This window comes from Argentina anserina, chromosome 2, assembly GCF_933775445.1.
Source record: "Argentina anserina chromosome 2, drPotAnse1.1, whole genome shotgun sequence".
Taxonomy (NCBI): Eukaryota; Viridiplantae; Streptophyta; class Magnoliopsida; order Rosales; family Rosaceae; genus Argentina; species Argentina anserina.
In genome coordinates this window covers 28676143-28690539 of record NC_065873.1, presented here as the reverse complement: position 1 = coordinate 28690539, position 14397 = coordinate 28676143, and the positions used below count along the sequence as shown (strand labels likewise).

The 14397-nt window shown below is 39.1% G+C and overlaps 2 protein-coding genes across 3 annotated transcripts; one reads left to right on the top strand and one right to left on the bottom strand.

The window, feature by feature from the left end:
• Positions 1 to 2546: 2546 nt before the first annotated feature.
• LOC126783545 (DEAD-box ATP-dependent RNA helicase 28) lies at positions 2547 to 8326 on the top strand. Of its 2 annotated transcripts, XM_050509026.1 has the most exons (19): positions 2547 to 2918; positions 3000 to 3182; positions 3274 to 3342; positions 3427 to 3533; positions 3894 to 3972; positions 4480 to 4653; positions 4764 to 4912; positions 5025 to 5120; positions 5226 to 5328; positions 5522 to 5584; positions 5693 to 5754; positions 5912 to 6008; positions 6191 to 6309; positions 6388 to 6430; positions 6569 to 6670; positions 6854 to 6952; positions 7040 to 7123; positions 7541 to 7815; positions 8128 to 8326. In XM_050509026.1, the coding sequence occupies exons 1-19, from the start codon at positions 2604 to 2606 to the stop codon at positions 8141 to 8143; spliced, it is 2235 nt and encodes a 744-aa protein (XP_050364983.1). In that variant the 5' UTR covers positions 2547 to 2603; the 3' UTR covers positions 8144 to 8326. The 2 variants fall into 2 exon arrangements, with proteins under 2 accessions (XP_050364983.1, XP_050364984.1); XM_050509027.1 differs by lacking the exon at positions 5522 to 5584.
• Positions 8327 to 9044: 718 nt separating this feature from the next.
• Positions 9045 to 14397, bottom strand: LOC126783541 (uncharacterized). Its single transcript, XM_050509023.1, has 3 exons — positions 14218 to 14397; positions 13751 to 13831; positions 9045 to 12557 (listed from the first exon to the last, which is right to left on the bottom strand). Exon 3 carries the CDS (start codon positions 12457 to 12459, stop codon positions 9388 to 9390), a length of 3072 nt encoding a protein of 1023 aa, XP_050364980.1. The 5' UTR covers positions 12460 to 12557; positions 13751 to 13831; positions 14218 to 14397; the 3' UTR covers positions 9045 to 9387.

Below are 14397 nucleotides of genomic sequence, written 5' to 3'. Positions count from 1 at the left end.
CTTTAAGAAAAACATACTTGTTGGTCTGCCAAATAGACCGCATATAAGTAAATTGCTCTGCAAATCGATCGTCATGCATGAAGTTGCTTGTTGAATTCCTTTTCGATCTTCATCCGATGACATAAAAATCTTGGGAGGATACGATCGGAATCGTATGTAGATGACAAAAGTATCGTCCATCTCGGCATGAATGTCATCACCATAGTACGACGAGTGATCACTTTTCCTATGCAAGCACGTGAAACATATTTAGAAAACGAAAACTTGCAAATAAACGATTTAATAAGCAATAGGAAAAGAAAAAGGAAAAAAAAGAGAAATAGTTTAAAGGCCCAAAAGGGTAGAGAAGACGGGAGTAGCGTCTCTTGAGCGAAGAGTTTGCTTGTGCAGTTCGCGTTCATTGCGTATATATGCGGGAGGAGCAATTTTGAATCCTCTGATGCGGGGTTTTTCGGGGCAAAAAGATGTTTTTACGGAGCGAATGCGGAGGATACCCTGCGGGGCTACGGAGGCTGCGTGCAGGGGCAGCAGGGGGGGGGTCGCAGGGGCTGCAGGGCAGGGTTGCGGTGGCAGCGTGCAGGGGCTGCGCGCGGGGCTGCAGGGGCAGCAGGGGGGGTCGCAGGGGCTGCAGGGCAGGGCTGCGGTGGCAGCGTGCAGGGGCTGCGCGTGGGGCTGCAGGGGCAGCATGCAGAGGTGTTGCAAAGGCAGCGGGGCTGCGTGCAGAAGCAGCGGGGCTGCAGGGCAGGGCTGCGATGCGGCGGCTGCAGGAGGTGCGCCGGCGAGGAGATGCCGGAGCTTGGAATCGACGGCGGCCGGCGGAGGAGAGAGAGAGAGAAAAAGAAATAGGGCTCTAAAAGTTCAGGGTTTTAGAGCAACGTGCTGATAACGTGTTTGAGGATGAAATAATTGTGTATTATTGAATGATATGGGGGTCTATATATAGGCATTACAAAACCACAATCCCGTAGGATTCGGAGTCCTAATCTATTACGGAGATGCTAATCTATCTCCTAACAGGAAACCTATTAGGCTAAGACACACACAAGGGTAGAATAGTAATTCTCCCGGAACACTTATTATTTTATCAAGTTATAATCAATATTTTATATTACTTTTTCAAAGAATTTTTTTTTATTTTTTGTTCATACACCACATTGTTGAATTTATCACGAATACCTTTGTTTAAAATATTATATTATCTGATGTAGAATATAAATGATAGGGTCTATGAGACTCAGGTTGGTAACTGTAAATGATCCAATAACCACCATTCCTTTTGTAGTAGTTCAAAAATACTATAAAAATATTATGATGGTTCCATTGCTTTATATATTTATTTCGTCTGTTATTTAGCAATCCCAAAGTGATTATATTATTTGATGATGATTCAATCAACCAAATTTTGCAATAAAATTCTCATAAGTGTAAAAATTATTATAAAAATTATGTTATTATTAATTTATATATTCGATATGATTTATATGAATTCTCACATTTCTATTATCTTACAAATTTAGTCTAATATTAATTTATTCTCGGAACAGGTAAAAAATATATTATTTTAATGAAATTATTAATTTATCAAGTATTAATTTACGAGATTCTAGTATAATGCATTAAGTTTGTTGTTAGCCCATTTAAACCTTGATGTTCACAGTAGCTGCTTTCTGCTTCACATGGCTAAGCCATTGTTTGCTCTGTTCATGAATCCTCTATAGTAATGGAAGATTTTATCATTAAGAGTTTAGCTAGCTGTTGGTTGTCGTAAGTCTCACCAAGTCAGTTCAGTGCTGTACGAATTGGTGGTGTCATCTACTTATCTCTCCCTGAAACCGTGGATGTCTTACTGTGATTCATCTACATTTCTTATCTGATAGGGGAAAAGTCATGAAACACAAAAAGTTCGCTGACTGATAAAACTAGCATGAGTATTGTTGTTGTTTTATTTCTGCTGGTTTTTTAGACTCCATTTCTTTCTGAAATCTAATTCGAGTGAGAACTTCCGGCAACATTATCTGTTTCCAAAATCAATGGCATCATCTTTTAACATGCGTTTCAAGCCAAGTGTTTGCATGCTCATGGGATTAGGAAGTCCTCATTTGTTTTAGGAAGTGCGTTTCTTTTTCTGTCCAGAATTCTTCGTAGGTGCAATGGCATGTGGAATGTGCATGATGAATAGTCGACCTTAAATCATAGAATGCAAAGCTGCCTCAACCTTCATGTCAATAATGTAACTGTTCTATACTTCTGATTGATGATTAACGGAAAAGGCTTCATCTTTCCGCATTTTGATTCTTCTGCAGTCAAACACAGGAACCAACAGGCTGGCTTTAAACCAACCGACTACCTTATTCTCAGCCTTATCATACACTAGAAGATCACACTGTAAAGTGTGGAGAAGAATAGTTGGGCCTGTCAGAATTCTTTTCGTCTCATCTTTTAGGCCCATTAGCTCTTTATTGGGGTCGTCCGTGGGTATACGACATGCCGTATAGCGTCTAGCCCACGACCATTCTCTCTAAACCCTAATCGACTCCATCCAAAATCGACTAAAACCTCTTCCAACTCTTAACTCTCGAGCGCTCGAGACCTCCACCATTTCAATGGCACCGTCCTTCTTCGAACCTCCGAGCGATGAAGAGTACTCCGAACCAGATGAGCAAGGTTACTCCGACGCCGGAGAAGAAGAAGACGACGACGAACAACAAGAACAAGAAGAAGCTTCTGTAAAACCCTCGCGTCCTCCTCAACAATCCCCATGGGACTTCGGCTCCTACTCCGAAACCGTCGCCAAAGAACACGCCCACCGGAACACCACCTCCGTCGACGACAAAATCACCAAAGCCCGCCAGCAGCTCGCCGTCCCTCTCCCCGACCCGGACGACGCCTCTAGCTCCGGATCCGAATCCGATAAACAAGTAAAACACCTAAACCCTAACCACTCCATCAGTTCAATTCAGCTCAATAATTTAATGTCGTTTGTTGTACTGATTGTTTAGGAAGATTATAAACCGGAAGATGAGGAAGACGACGGCGGTTCAAACGCCGTTGAGAACAAGCCGTTCTTTGCTTCGTCGGACGGCACGTCGTTTCATGCCAATTCGTTCATGGAGCTCAATTTGTCCAGGCCTCTGCTTCGGGCTTGCGAGAAACTGGGCTATGCTAAGCCCACGCCGATTCAGGTTTCCGAAAATTTACATCAACCAGTTTCATTTCTTTTGTTTTTGTTCCTATTTGTGGTTTTGTTGAATTGTTAGGGATTTTTAAATGCAGGCTGCGTGCATTCCACTGGCCTTGTCGGGGCGTGATTTATGCGGCAGTGCCATTACTGGTTCCGGGAAGGTACATTGCTGATTCGAGGAGTTAGATGACGATTGTCGTTGTTGATGTTTGTATTTCAACTTATGTTGTTATTGTTTTGTATAGACGGCTGCTTTTGCATTACCTACGCTGGAGAGATTATTGTTTCGTCCGAAGCGTGTGCCTGCCATAAGGGTCCTTATTCTGACGCCAGCCAGAGAACTGGCAGTACAGTGAGTTCTAATATCCGTACAGTTCTGTTATTGGAATATTTCCATTTCATATGCACATAGTTTGGTGTATCATTATTCTTAAAACTTTAATTAAACCTTAAATCGAATCTACCTCAATGGTATAGAACTTGATTGTACATTTCTTTGTTTGTGCTGATACTGATCTGGCCCACAATGCTTGCTAGTGTTATTGTGATTTTGGGTCTAAGATTGTAAAACTGTTCTTTTTTCAATGACATGCCAGTTTATCAAACAAATTGATGCTCTTTAATAAACAGTTTAAACAAGTTTCTGCAGTTCAAACTTTGTCCCTCTTTTTCTCTTTGCTTTGGTTGGTTTTAATTTTCACATTTTTTTCAGGGTTCATAGTATGATTGAGAAACTTGCTCAATTCACTGACATCAGATGTTGCCTGGTTGTTGGAGGCCTTTCACTGAAGGTTTGATTTACTTTTATTTCTTAGAGGCTTAAATATCATATTTTGGTTTCAGGTGGGATTGTATGCTTGGTCTTAAACTTTTTATATATAATCCAAAAGTAACTTTCCTTTCCTTTTTTGTCCCTTCCTCCTTGAGATCATATCTTTGCAGGGTCACATGATTATATTTGTTTTCAACCCTAGGTCCCATTTCCATTTTATCTGTGTCATGAATTATCACCTGGTGCTTGGTTGGACAGAAAATGGAGAACTGCTATTCCTAAGGGAAACAGTATTTATTCAATGATCAAGTACATTGGTTTAATGACTTTAATCCCTATAGTCCTAATTATGTGTCAATAATGTAGTGAGAGCATATATCATGCCACCACAAAAAGGGACAATATCACAGATTAACTAGCAGTTTAATTCTTATCTGTCTTTCATGTGTCTCATTACGAAATGCTTACTTTTATTACCTTTTAGCATTGTTTTGCAAGAAAATTTAAGGCGTTGCTATTTTGTCAGGTGCAAGAGGCAGCCTTGAGATCAATGCCGGATATTGTTGTGGCTACCCCTGGTCGTATTGTTGATCATTTACGAAATTCAATGTCTGTGGATTTGGATGATCTTGCTGTTCTAATTCTTGATGAGGCAGATCGCCTGCTGGAAGTTGGGTTTAGTGCTGAAATTCGTGAATTGGTGTGTTCTGGCCCTTTCCCAACAACTGAGATATTTATGATTTCTTGAAGTGTACAAAGATGCTTTTTTTTGTCTTGAAAATTTTCTTTCCTCAATTTCTCATTGTGCAGCTTCGAGTATGCCCCAAAAGGAGACAAACCATGCTATTTTCAGCTACGATGACCGAAGAAGTTGATGAACTTGTCAAGCTTTCTCTCACCAAACCACTACGCCTTTCAGCTGACCCTTCTGCGAAACGGCCAGTGACTCTAACAGAGGAGTAATAATCAACTTTTATAGCCATTAAGTTATACTCATAATTTCAATGTGTTCATCAATAATAGTTACAAATCATTCATGAAACTAAAATTTTCTGTTTGTCTATTAACTAGGGTGGTTCGGATACGACGTATGCGTGAACTGAACCAGGAAGCAGTTCTACTTGCACTGTGCACAAAGACATTTAAACAAAGAGTGATCATATTTAGGTTTGTACTATTTTTGTTAACATTTTTCTCTCTCATAAGGTGACATTAGTGTAAGACCGATCGATAGTTGTTAGCCCTCTGCTCATTTTTCGCTTTCTTTTGCAGTGGCACAAAACAAGCTGCACATAGGTTGAAGATCTTATTCGGGTTAGCTGGCTTGAAAGCCGCTGAGCTTCATGGAAATCTTACTCAAGTCCAGCGCCTAGATGTGAGTATTTTGTGTTCTTACATGAACAGTTTGTTATATATATATATTACTGGTCAGTGAAGTTTTCTCATATATATGTACTCTGTATAAAGAAGGGCACTATGTGTTGGATGATTATTATTGATTGTTGAGGTTATATCTCTATGTATTTCTATGATTACCTAATACCTACTTATCTTTATTGGTTTTTTAGGCACTGGAACTTTTCAGGAGGGAAAAGGTTGACTTTTTGATTGCAACAGATGTCGCTGCTCGTGTAAGAACCTATTTGTGTTTATGTTTTTCCTGGTGTGCCTTACTTTTCTTTATTATGTTTCTGTAATATGTTGCTATATGGCGTTAAAGTATGGTTGTTTTTCTGTAGGGTCTGGACATAATTGGTGTTGAAACAGTTATAAATTATGCTTGTCCACGTGATCTTACAAGGTAATAACTTCATTTCTTATTGCTATGATATGTTTGTCCATCCACCCAGTCTTTCCTTTGGAATTCACCCATAGTGTTCCTAATTTCATTGTTTTTGCATATATGGTTGAATATGTAAATTTCTCTCATCTGTTTCTTCCATTTTCTTCCTTTTCAGCTATGTTCATAGAGTGGGTCGTACAGCAAGAGCTGGAAAAGTAGGATGTGCTGTTACTTTGGTGACGGATACTGACCGATCACTGTTAAAAGCTATTGTGAGTATTAGAGTGCTCTTTATCGTCTCATGCTACTCTTTGTTCTACCACTCTGTGGTCAAGTGTTCTAGCTCATCCAACAGCAGTTTGTTCTTAGAGTTGATGATTTTTGTATATAATGTTTGCATCTTTTATAATGAATGTGTTATAATCCATCTGTTGCTGGGTGAATATATTAATAGGCAAAAAGAGCTGGTTCAAAGCTCAGGAGTCGAATCGTTGCCGAGCAGTCAATTACTAAATGGTCTCAGATAATTGAGCAAATGGAAGATCAAGTGGACACAATTCTTCGAGAAGAGAGGTTTGTACTTTTTCACGTAAATGTTTATTTATTGCATTTTCCTTGTAAAACTTTTATAGATTAAATATGTGTGTGCAGCGAAGAGACAGCACTAAGAAGAGCTGAAATGGAAGCAACAAAGGTATTTTAGCAAAACTCTATCCCATAGCTATTCAATGTTTGGCATTTTGAGAGCATAACCTACAATCAGACAGCTTCAATATATTTATTTATTTCATAATTACCAACATTAATATTTTGTTCGTGTTCTTTACTACAGGTAGAGAATTTGATCGCACACAGAGATGAAATTTATTCGCGCCCTAAAAGGACCTGGATTGTGACTGAGAAGGAGAAGAAGGAGGTAGTGAAGGCATCTAAGGTAAAAAGAAGAATCTGTATTGTTAATTTTGGGACAAAGTACCTGGTATATGCTTGGATAGAAGGTTATTTTTCATAGATCCTTAACCTAGAGTCTTAATTTCTTCCATGACCTACTTGTTTTTTGTCCTATATTATATTATTTTTGTACTCTGGAGCAATGACTCATGACAACAACTGTTAGGCATCTGGTGAAAGAGGTAAACATTCTGGACATGAGGTGATCAGTGCCGAACAAGCTGAAGACCTGAAAATGAAAGAAAAGAGGAAACGAGAGCGTGAGGTAATATCGCATCTGAAGGATGCATTGTGTTATTCAATTTATTTATTATTTTTGGGATATGCAAATAATATAATGAATCTGGAGCAGAGAAATTTGCCTCGTAAGAAGCGCCGAAATTTGGAAGCAGCTAGAGAAATGTTGGAGGATGAAAAAGAAAATCGGAAGTCAGAAGTATGCCTCTCTCTATCTTTCATGAATATATATTGTCAAGTATGTTAGTTGCTTTTCTCACTGATGTCAAAATTGATTCTTGCAATCTTGCGTTTGATCCACCTTTATGGAAAAATGAGTGGTATTATAGCAGTCCTTTGTTTCATCTTATTTATGGCATCAGTAAAAGTGAATCAGCCGAGCAGTTGAGTTATTCATTTTGGTATAATTGGCCATTTATCTTTGACTTTTGGTTGAGATTCATCAGTAATTATCTCTCCTGTAAAAGTCTTCCTACTAGGCTACCTGCATGTGTCTGTTTCTTTCTCTCTCTCTCTCTCGAAGTTTATATATAATCAGAACAAAAAAGAGAAAAGGACGTTGTGATCAGATATACTTTGTGTAGTACTACACATTAATCTGTATGTAAAATTGCAGGGTAATGGAGCAACCAAGGAGAAAACAGGAGTGAAACTTGTTGACTTGGGTTACCGTAGGGCCAAAGCGGTGAAGGCAGTAAATAAGGCAATGGATACCGGCAAGATTGTCAAGAAGGACAATAAAAAATCTAATCGTCTTCCGCAAAAGACCCAGTCAAGGACAGATGAGATGCAGGATCTGTTCCAGAGTGATATGAGCCTAGGGAAACAGAACCGAAAAACTGGTGGCATAGGAAAGAAAAAGTCCAAAAATTCTTTTAAAAGCAAATCAAGGTATAAGAACTTTATCTTATAATTATTTACAAACATATCCGGTCCTTGTTTTCATCAAAATGCATTATATGGAACTCATTAGTTGCTTTTAGCATATGATTGTATCATTCTTACTCCACTTAGCATATGCACTTAAATGTCTGATCATCAATTAGTTGCACTGAAGTGTGTATAATCAAACTTTCCATAGGAGAAGAGTTGCATCAAGAGTTCTTAGAATTGGTGTATTTTTCCGGTTGCATTCATAGTCCGTGTATGCATGTATTCGGTATTGAAGTTTCTCTGTTTTGATTCTTATTTTTTGTTTTTCAGATACAAACGAAGATAGCTGCATCCACATCACTGGTGGAATGGTTTGTATGGTTTGTTCCATCAATGTAATTTTTATTATGTAGCTTTTTTTGACATTTTGATTATCCTGTGTAATGTTTTCATCTTTTCCAATATTTTGTTTTGGACCAATATAAAGACGGTGCCTTGAGATTGGGCAACATTTAAGCCCATTTATCAACTTTCTGATCCTCTTATGGCATTTGGCCCAACAGCCCTGGTAGCTTGATGACAAGCTTTCCAATTGCATGTTGCTTGCAATTGTTTCCATTACCCTTACATTTATCCCTTCAAAAAAAAATTACATCCTCACCACATGCTGTTGGAAAGCTTTCGTATGGTTTTTGTGAAATTTTTAATATTTGGAAAGGAAAAATGAATAGATTTGAGTGAAAAATGTGTGCTATGAATTTTAATTTTCTTTTTAAACCTTGCATAGATTCATGTGTCCTATCTTGTAAGGTTTCATGCGCACCAGAATGATGTTAACTATGCAATGTCAGGGTTGTGACTTATGTCCAACACCATGCACACCAATTTTTGTTCTTTCATTTCAAACTATACTTCCATCTAAACAGTGATGACGAGTTAATTCAACGACATTTTTTTATTCTAGACCCTGATCTCCATTTAATTTTCAACAAAAGTACCTTTTTTTTTGGCTTTTCCTTTTCCTGGCGGTAACCAAAATCTACCCAGACTTAGAGAAGCAATCAGAAGTTCAGAACTCTAGGCGGGGCACTTTTCACATCAAAGCTTGATGCTAATACATTGTAAAACTGGGCCAACCAATGAAAATGATGCTTCATAAATTCATGTCATAGATCATCACTGGCAGACTCATTTTTCTCTTTAACTTCAGGTAAACTAACTTATCAAAGCAGTCAGCACCACTAAAATAATGTAGAATCCTGTTCCTATAATTTCTGTGATATACATGGCAGAGAAAATTACAGCTACACGTACCAAATCTCCTATCTTGCAAAGGCCTTTATGTAACACAGAAAAGAAAAGGAAAAAGAAAAAAGAAAAACAAAGATTAAACAACCTAACTTTCTTCTGCAGCACTTAATGATAAATCATGTTACATTGATAATTACCTCCAACTTTATTCAGTTCTATAAAAGCGAGTGAACTCTCCTTACCCAGGATCATGTTTGGGATGGGCGTCTCAGTGGAGTTGGTTGAATTTATGAAACTGTTGCAAAGATAGGACAGCATGCAGTTAGTGCTTAAGAACTCCTATCTCCAGGGGGGTTGCTGATGTCTGTAACTAAAAGGGTAGGGTTCCCAGCCACTTTCTGGTTCTTTCCTTTTGCCACCAACATTGGAACTAGGAGGCTGTGAGCTGTTCCTCAAATGCTCGTCCATAGATCCACCTTGGCCATGAATGAAAAGGTGCCTCAAACCTGTATCTCTATTGGCACTCTCAACCATGAAACCAGAGTTTAAATCAAGACTGGGACGTGATGGCCCAGCACCATTTAGACCCGGTTGCATGGCATTCATATTCACAATAAACGGTGACTGAGGGAACGGAGGTGGAACCACTGATGCAGAACCCATAACTTGAGGCACAACATGGGATCCTCTTGAATCCATCATATAGGGGATTGTTCCACCAGGTCCATACATAGTCGGGGAGAATGACATTGGGGGCCCTGTAGCCAGTCCATTGTACCCAAAAATAGGAGAGTTGGTGTAAGAAACCCCTGAACCCAATTCTAAAAGACTTCCCGCTCTTGCCAAGTTGGGATCTCCTGCAGTCTCAATAATACCCTTTCCATTTGATAAGGACAGAGTTTGAGAAACATCATTTCTTTTAATCTCCACTCTGGTACCCAGGATAGAAATAACTGAACCATCCACCTGCCCTCTATATGCAGTGGCACTTTGAGAAGGCTTTCCGTGCCCTTGATCACTAGAATCATTTAGAAAAAAGGGTCTGTCATTCAAATCAAAATTCCTCATCAATGGCTGCATCGATGACGATGATGAGGCAGGAGATGGGCTGCGACGGGCATTTCGGTTGTACAAGAACTGTCCTTCCACTCTTAAGTTCAATGGAGCATCACCATCGTCATCAATACGGTTCAAATCCAAGTTAGGCCTACCCAATCTACTTTGACTCACTTCCCCTGAAGATTCCCCGGATGGGAGGCCAGACGACAATGGAATTTGTTTTTCCAAATCATCTCCTCCAAGAGCAACATTCAAATCTAAGCACATGTAGTCTGGCCTCTGCTTTGAGCTACCAGTGGTGGCTCCCGTAGAAAGATTCTTCTCAGAATCAGAAAACCTGCGAGGCGATGCTCGACGAAAAGCACTATTACCAAGAGAGTCTTTCAATCCAATAGCCCCTTCAAACTGCAAAGGAGCCACAGGTAGATCAGCAGCTGGTGGTGGTCTGGAAAAAGGAATTTGAGTAGATACAGGATTCACTGAGTCCATCTCATCAGAACTTACTTCTTCATTTAGATCAAAACCGCAAAGACCCTTTTCTGAGTTAACTTCTGGTTCTTGAGCCATTTCAGTCACTTGAGAGGACTCCATGTCATGAATGGAATGTTCACGTACCATATCCTGATGCTTTGATACAACTACATCCTTCTCAGGATTTGCCTCTACAGAATTCACTTGTTCAACTGGCACATGCTTTGGTGCAACTTCGGTGACTGGGTCTTGCTTTTCATTTATAGAGTCTGGGCTGCCAGGTTGTCTGAGTCCACCTCCTGACATTTTCCCAGAAGATGAACTGCAGTATGGCTCTCCGTAATCCACAACTTCTTTTTCTACTTCTCTTTCTACTTCTTGGGCAACCTGTCGAGCGACTTCAAGAGCATCAACCATCCCATATTCGACATCAATATCAGCCCTTCTTTTTTCAAATATATTGATAGGAAAAGCACTAGCAATAGTCAATTCATTGCCTTCATCACTATCTTGCTCTTCATCTTCATCTTCATCAACAGCATCCGAGTCATCCATCCTGGTAGGAGCCTCTATATCTTCAACTTTTCTAGACAAATTACCATTGCTAGACGACTCCCGAGGAACGTTTGAACAGTCACTATCTTGAACTGCAGTGTTGCAATGATCTACACTTATTGTATCATCCATCACAACCAATGAATCTCCCATCATAGCTGAAGTACCATCTGTCACAACCATTGTATCGTCCATCATAATCTGTGGATCAGGTCTACAGCTCTCATCTTGTCCATCACCACTCAGTGGATCGAGCTTTTGACAGAAGCCATCCTCATTGGCATCTGAACTTTTTTGTAAAGCAGAATCATCCACAAAAACCGGGGATGTTGCAGCAGGAGAATCTGAACAAACCCCAGATTCCAGTGGTCCAGACACAGACGAAATGTCAGTCACACCCAAGTTCTTTGGAGAACTATTGACTGTGTGCTTCTGTTTTTCATTACTGGGCATCTCATTCAATTTAGAGTCATCTGGATTGCTCATCTTTGCAACAGGAAAATCAGTACTTCCGATTATAGCATCTGCTCCTAAAGAACATGCAGAGGGTTCATCTTTTATAGAACTTTGTTGGATAGCCTCCAAAATAACAGACCCCAAAGGCTCTGGAGACCTATCGCTCTTGACGTCTTCATTCTCTGAAAATTTCTGGGCTGGGGACTGTTGTGACAAAGTTGGAGTCTGTACATCAGCACTTTCTGATTGAAGACCCTCCAGTGTTTCGTCTTGAGCAGTACAAGATAGGTGATTCTTGATGTTAGAACCTACTTCTGAAGGAGTGGAATTTAATGCAGATGGCTTGGTCTCTTGTACAGGAAGCTCAGGATTCCCACCACCACAGAGGACCTCAGTATTCTCAACATGGTCAACTGCATTACCGTCCTGCTTCCAGCTATCAAACAGCAGTCTTGCTATATCTTGAACCTTCAAGCTTTTGTGGTCAAGAAGTCTCTCAACAGTACTCCAGATACCCGTAGATACTGACCTCTTATTGTCAATATGCAGCTTTTCAAGAGCCCGTAACAGAGCAGTTATTGAGTCTTCTACAAAACTTTCATTTGCATCATTAACTAAATTTTGAACATCTTTCAGCCATTTATCAACAAACAACAATCCATCCAATTGAATAAAAAGATCAAGACAATCTTTATTCTCTGTGGCAGCAATTGTGCTTGTAACTGCAACCCACTGCCGGGTTAGCTCACCAGCATTATTCACACTAGAATCTTTCTCACTCTTCATTAATGTGACCAACTCCTCAACTCGAGATGGAGCAGTTAGCCCATCTTTCATCTCAGTTAAGGTAAAAAAATCTTCGAGTGTCATGATGCTTTACATAACATGCTTACAGGCGAAGAAGTCCATGTACATGAATTCCATTGAGCTACAGAAGGCTTTCAGGATAATATGTGTGAAATTTAGCACTGCAAAAGTGACAGCAATAGTAAGAATGAAGTGAGCAGCCAACCAGCATAAATATCTTGAGAATATTCCATTTATGTAATTGTCTTCATACAAAAATGTTCTGAAAAACTAGGTGAACAAAAAGTTTCTGGGTGGAAAATATCGTTCTCAGTTCCTCAGTAGTTACAACATCTAACATTCCAGTTGGAAGTGAAAATTTGAAAGCAATAAATAATTATTTCCAGTATGAATACTGGTCTACGAAGCCTATGAAAATTTGTTTTGAAGAATAGGAAACCAACAGGCACTTACTAAAACATGTAAAAACCGATGGTAATTACTGTAGTAATTCAACTTTTCGTATAAAATTGATATTGTAATTAAACAAGTACAAAGAGACATGGTCTGGTGAAAATATAACATCTAACTGAAATCAAATATTACAGCTAGCAGTAAATAAAAGACATGACCTATAGTACATTAAAAAAGGGTAGCTGGAATTATGCCGTGGAAGGTTGCAATTGGATTTAGTTTGATTTAAGAGGGAAGAATTTGATTTGAAATAGATTAATCTTAATCATATAAAAAATCAACCAGTATTAGCAAAGTATAATATTCAACTCAACTACATGAGCTCCTAAAGAGTAGCAAGGTATCCAAGATTCACCACTTCACCACTGCTGAAACATCAACTTACAATGATTCTACTACGAAAGACAGTTCAGAATCTTGGCTGAAAACACTACTTTGATGGACTTGTTTGAACTTAATATTTCAAACGTAAACATTATTCCTCTCTTACATAACTCTACTTGCATATGGCAGTAGAAGAGTATGTGGGCAATTATCCACAACCCTATTCCCACCTGGCACGGTTCCACTTCGCCATAATAGCTAAGGTCTGATACTACCACTTGGATTATTTTGGCTATTACAAATTTACGAGCCACCAAAAAATTCAAAAAAAAAAGAACAACTTTTTGATAGATCAGAATATGCTCAAATTAAAAAAAAAAATCCAGATCTACCACGATGAAAGCATTCTCAAGCCTACAGTAGAATCACATTTTCTAATATATCACAGAAAAAGCATATGCACAGGTGAAATGTTCTTTCAATACATGTTCCGGAAAGAAACATGAAAATTATGTACAGGAAAAGCTAGTATATTAGATTCAAATCTAATTATTTGAGGACAAGTCAGAAACTGTACCTGGTCTCAATCGAAATTTTCAATCACAATCACCAAATAATTTACTCGACGAGGCAATAAAATTGAGATAAATAACCAATCCTGTACAAAAAAAAAGGACAATAAAATGAGATAAATTACCAATCGATTCAAACTAAATTACTAGAACAAAAGCAAATTAACTGAAACCTCAAATGACCCCAGTAATTTTCATCACGAAAACATGGGGCAAAGAGCTGTATTAACATGTAGAGCTAATATGAAACCCTAGAAATCAAAGTAGCAAACCTAAAAGAGAGAAAGGCCCAAGCTTTGACAGCTTTGAGGAGTGATTAATGGAGTGAAACACAAGCTTAAGGAAGAGAAATTGAGATTATGAGAATTAATGCGGCGAGATATGGCCTTAATTTCAGATTACCCAAACCGGAAAGCAATTAATTACACACAAATCATAATGCACAAAACCGCAAATTCAATCGCATCTTTACCTTCGTCGACGAATTGCAAAACCCTAGCTCCGGCTCCGGCTCCAATTGGGAGAGAGATTTGGGGGACTTATCTTCTCTCTAGCCCTAGGGCTTTATTACCCTTTCGGTTTTTAGCTTCGCAAAAACCCTCGCGCTCTGTTTTCTGGAAGGAGAGAGAGAGAGAGAAAGAGAGCCTCTGAC

Excerpts from the sequence above, each read along its gene's own strand:
- LOC126783545 (XM_050509026.1), top strand. The coding sequence starts at position 2,604 with ATGGCACCGTCCTTCTTCGAACCTCCGAGCGATGAAGAGTACTCCGAA. Across the intron at positions 6,310-6,387 it reads ACAATTCTTCGAGAAGAGAG|CGAAGAGACAGCACTAAGAA; the intron begins GTTTGTACTTTT and ends ATGTGTGTGCAG. Across the intron at positions 6,431-6,568 it reads CTGAAATGGAAGCAACAAAG|GTAGAGAATTTGATCGCACA; the intron begins GTATTTTAGCAA and ends TCTTTACTACAG.
- LOC126783541 (XM_050509023.1), bottom strand. The coding sequence starts at position 12,459 with ATGACACTCGAAGATTTTTTTACCTTAACTGAGATGAAAGATGGGCTA.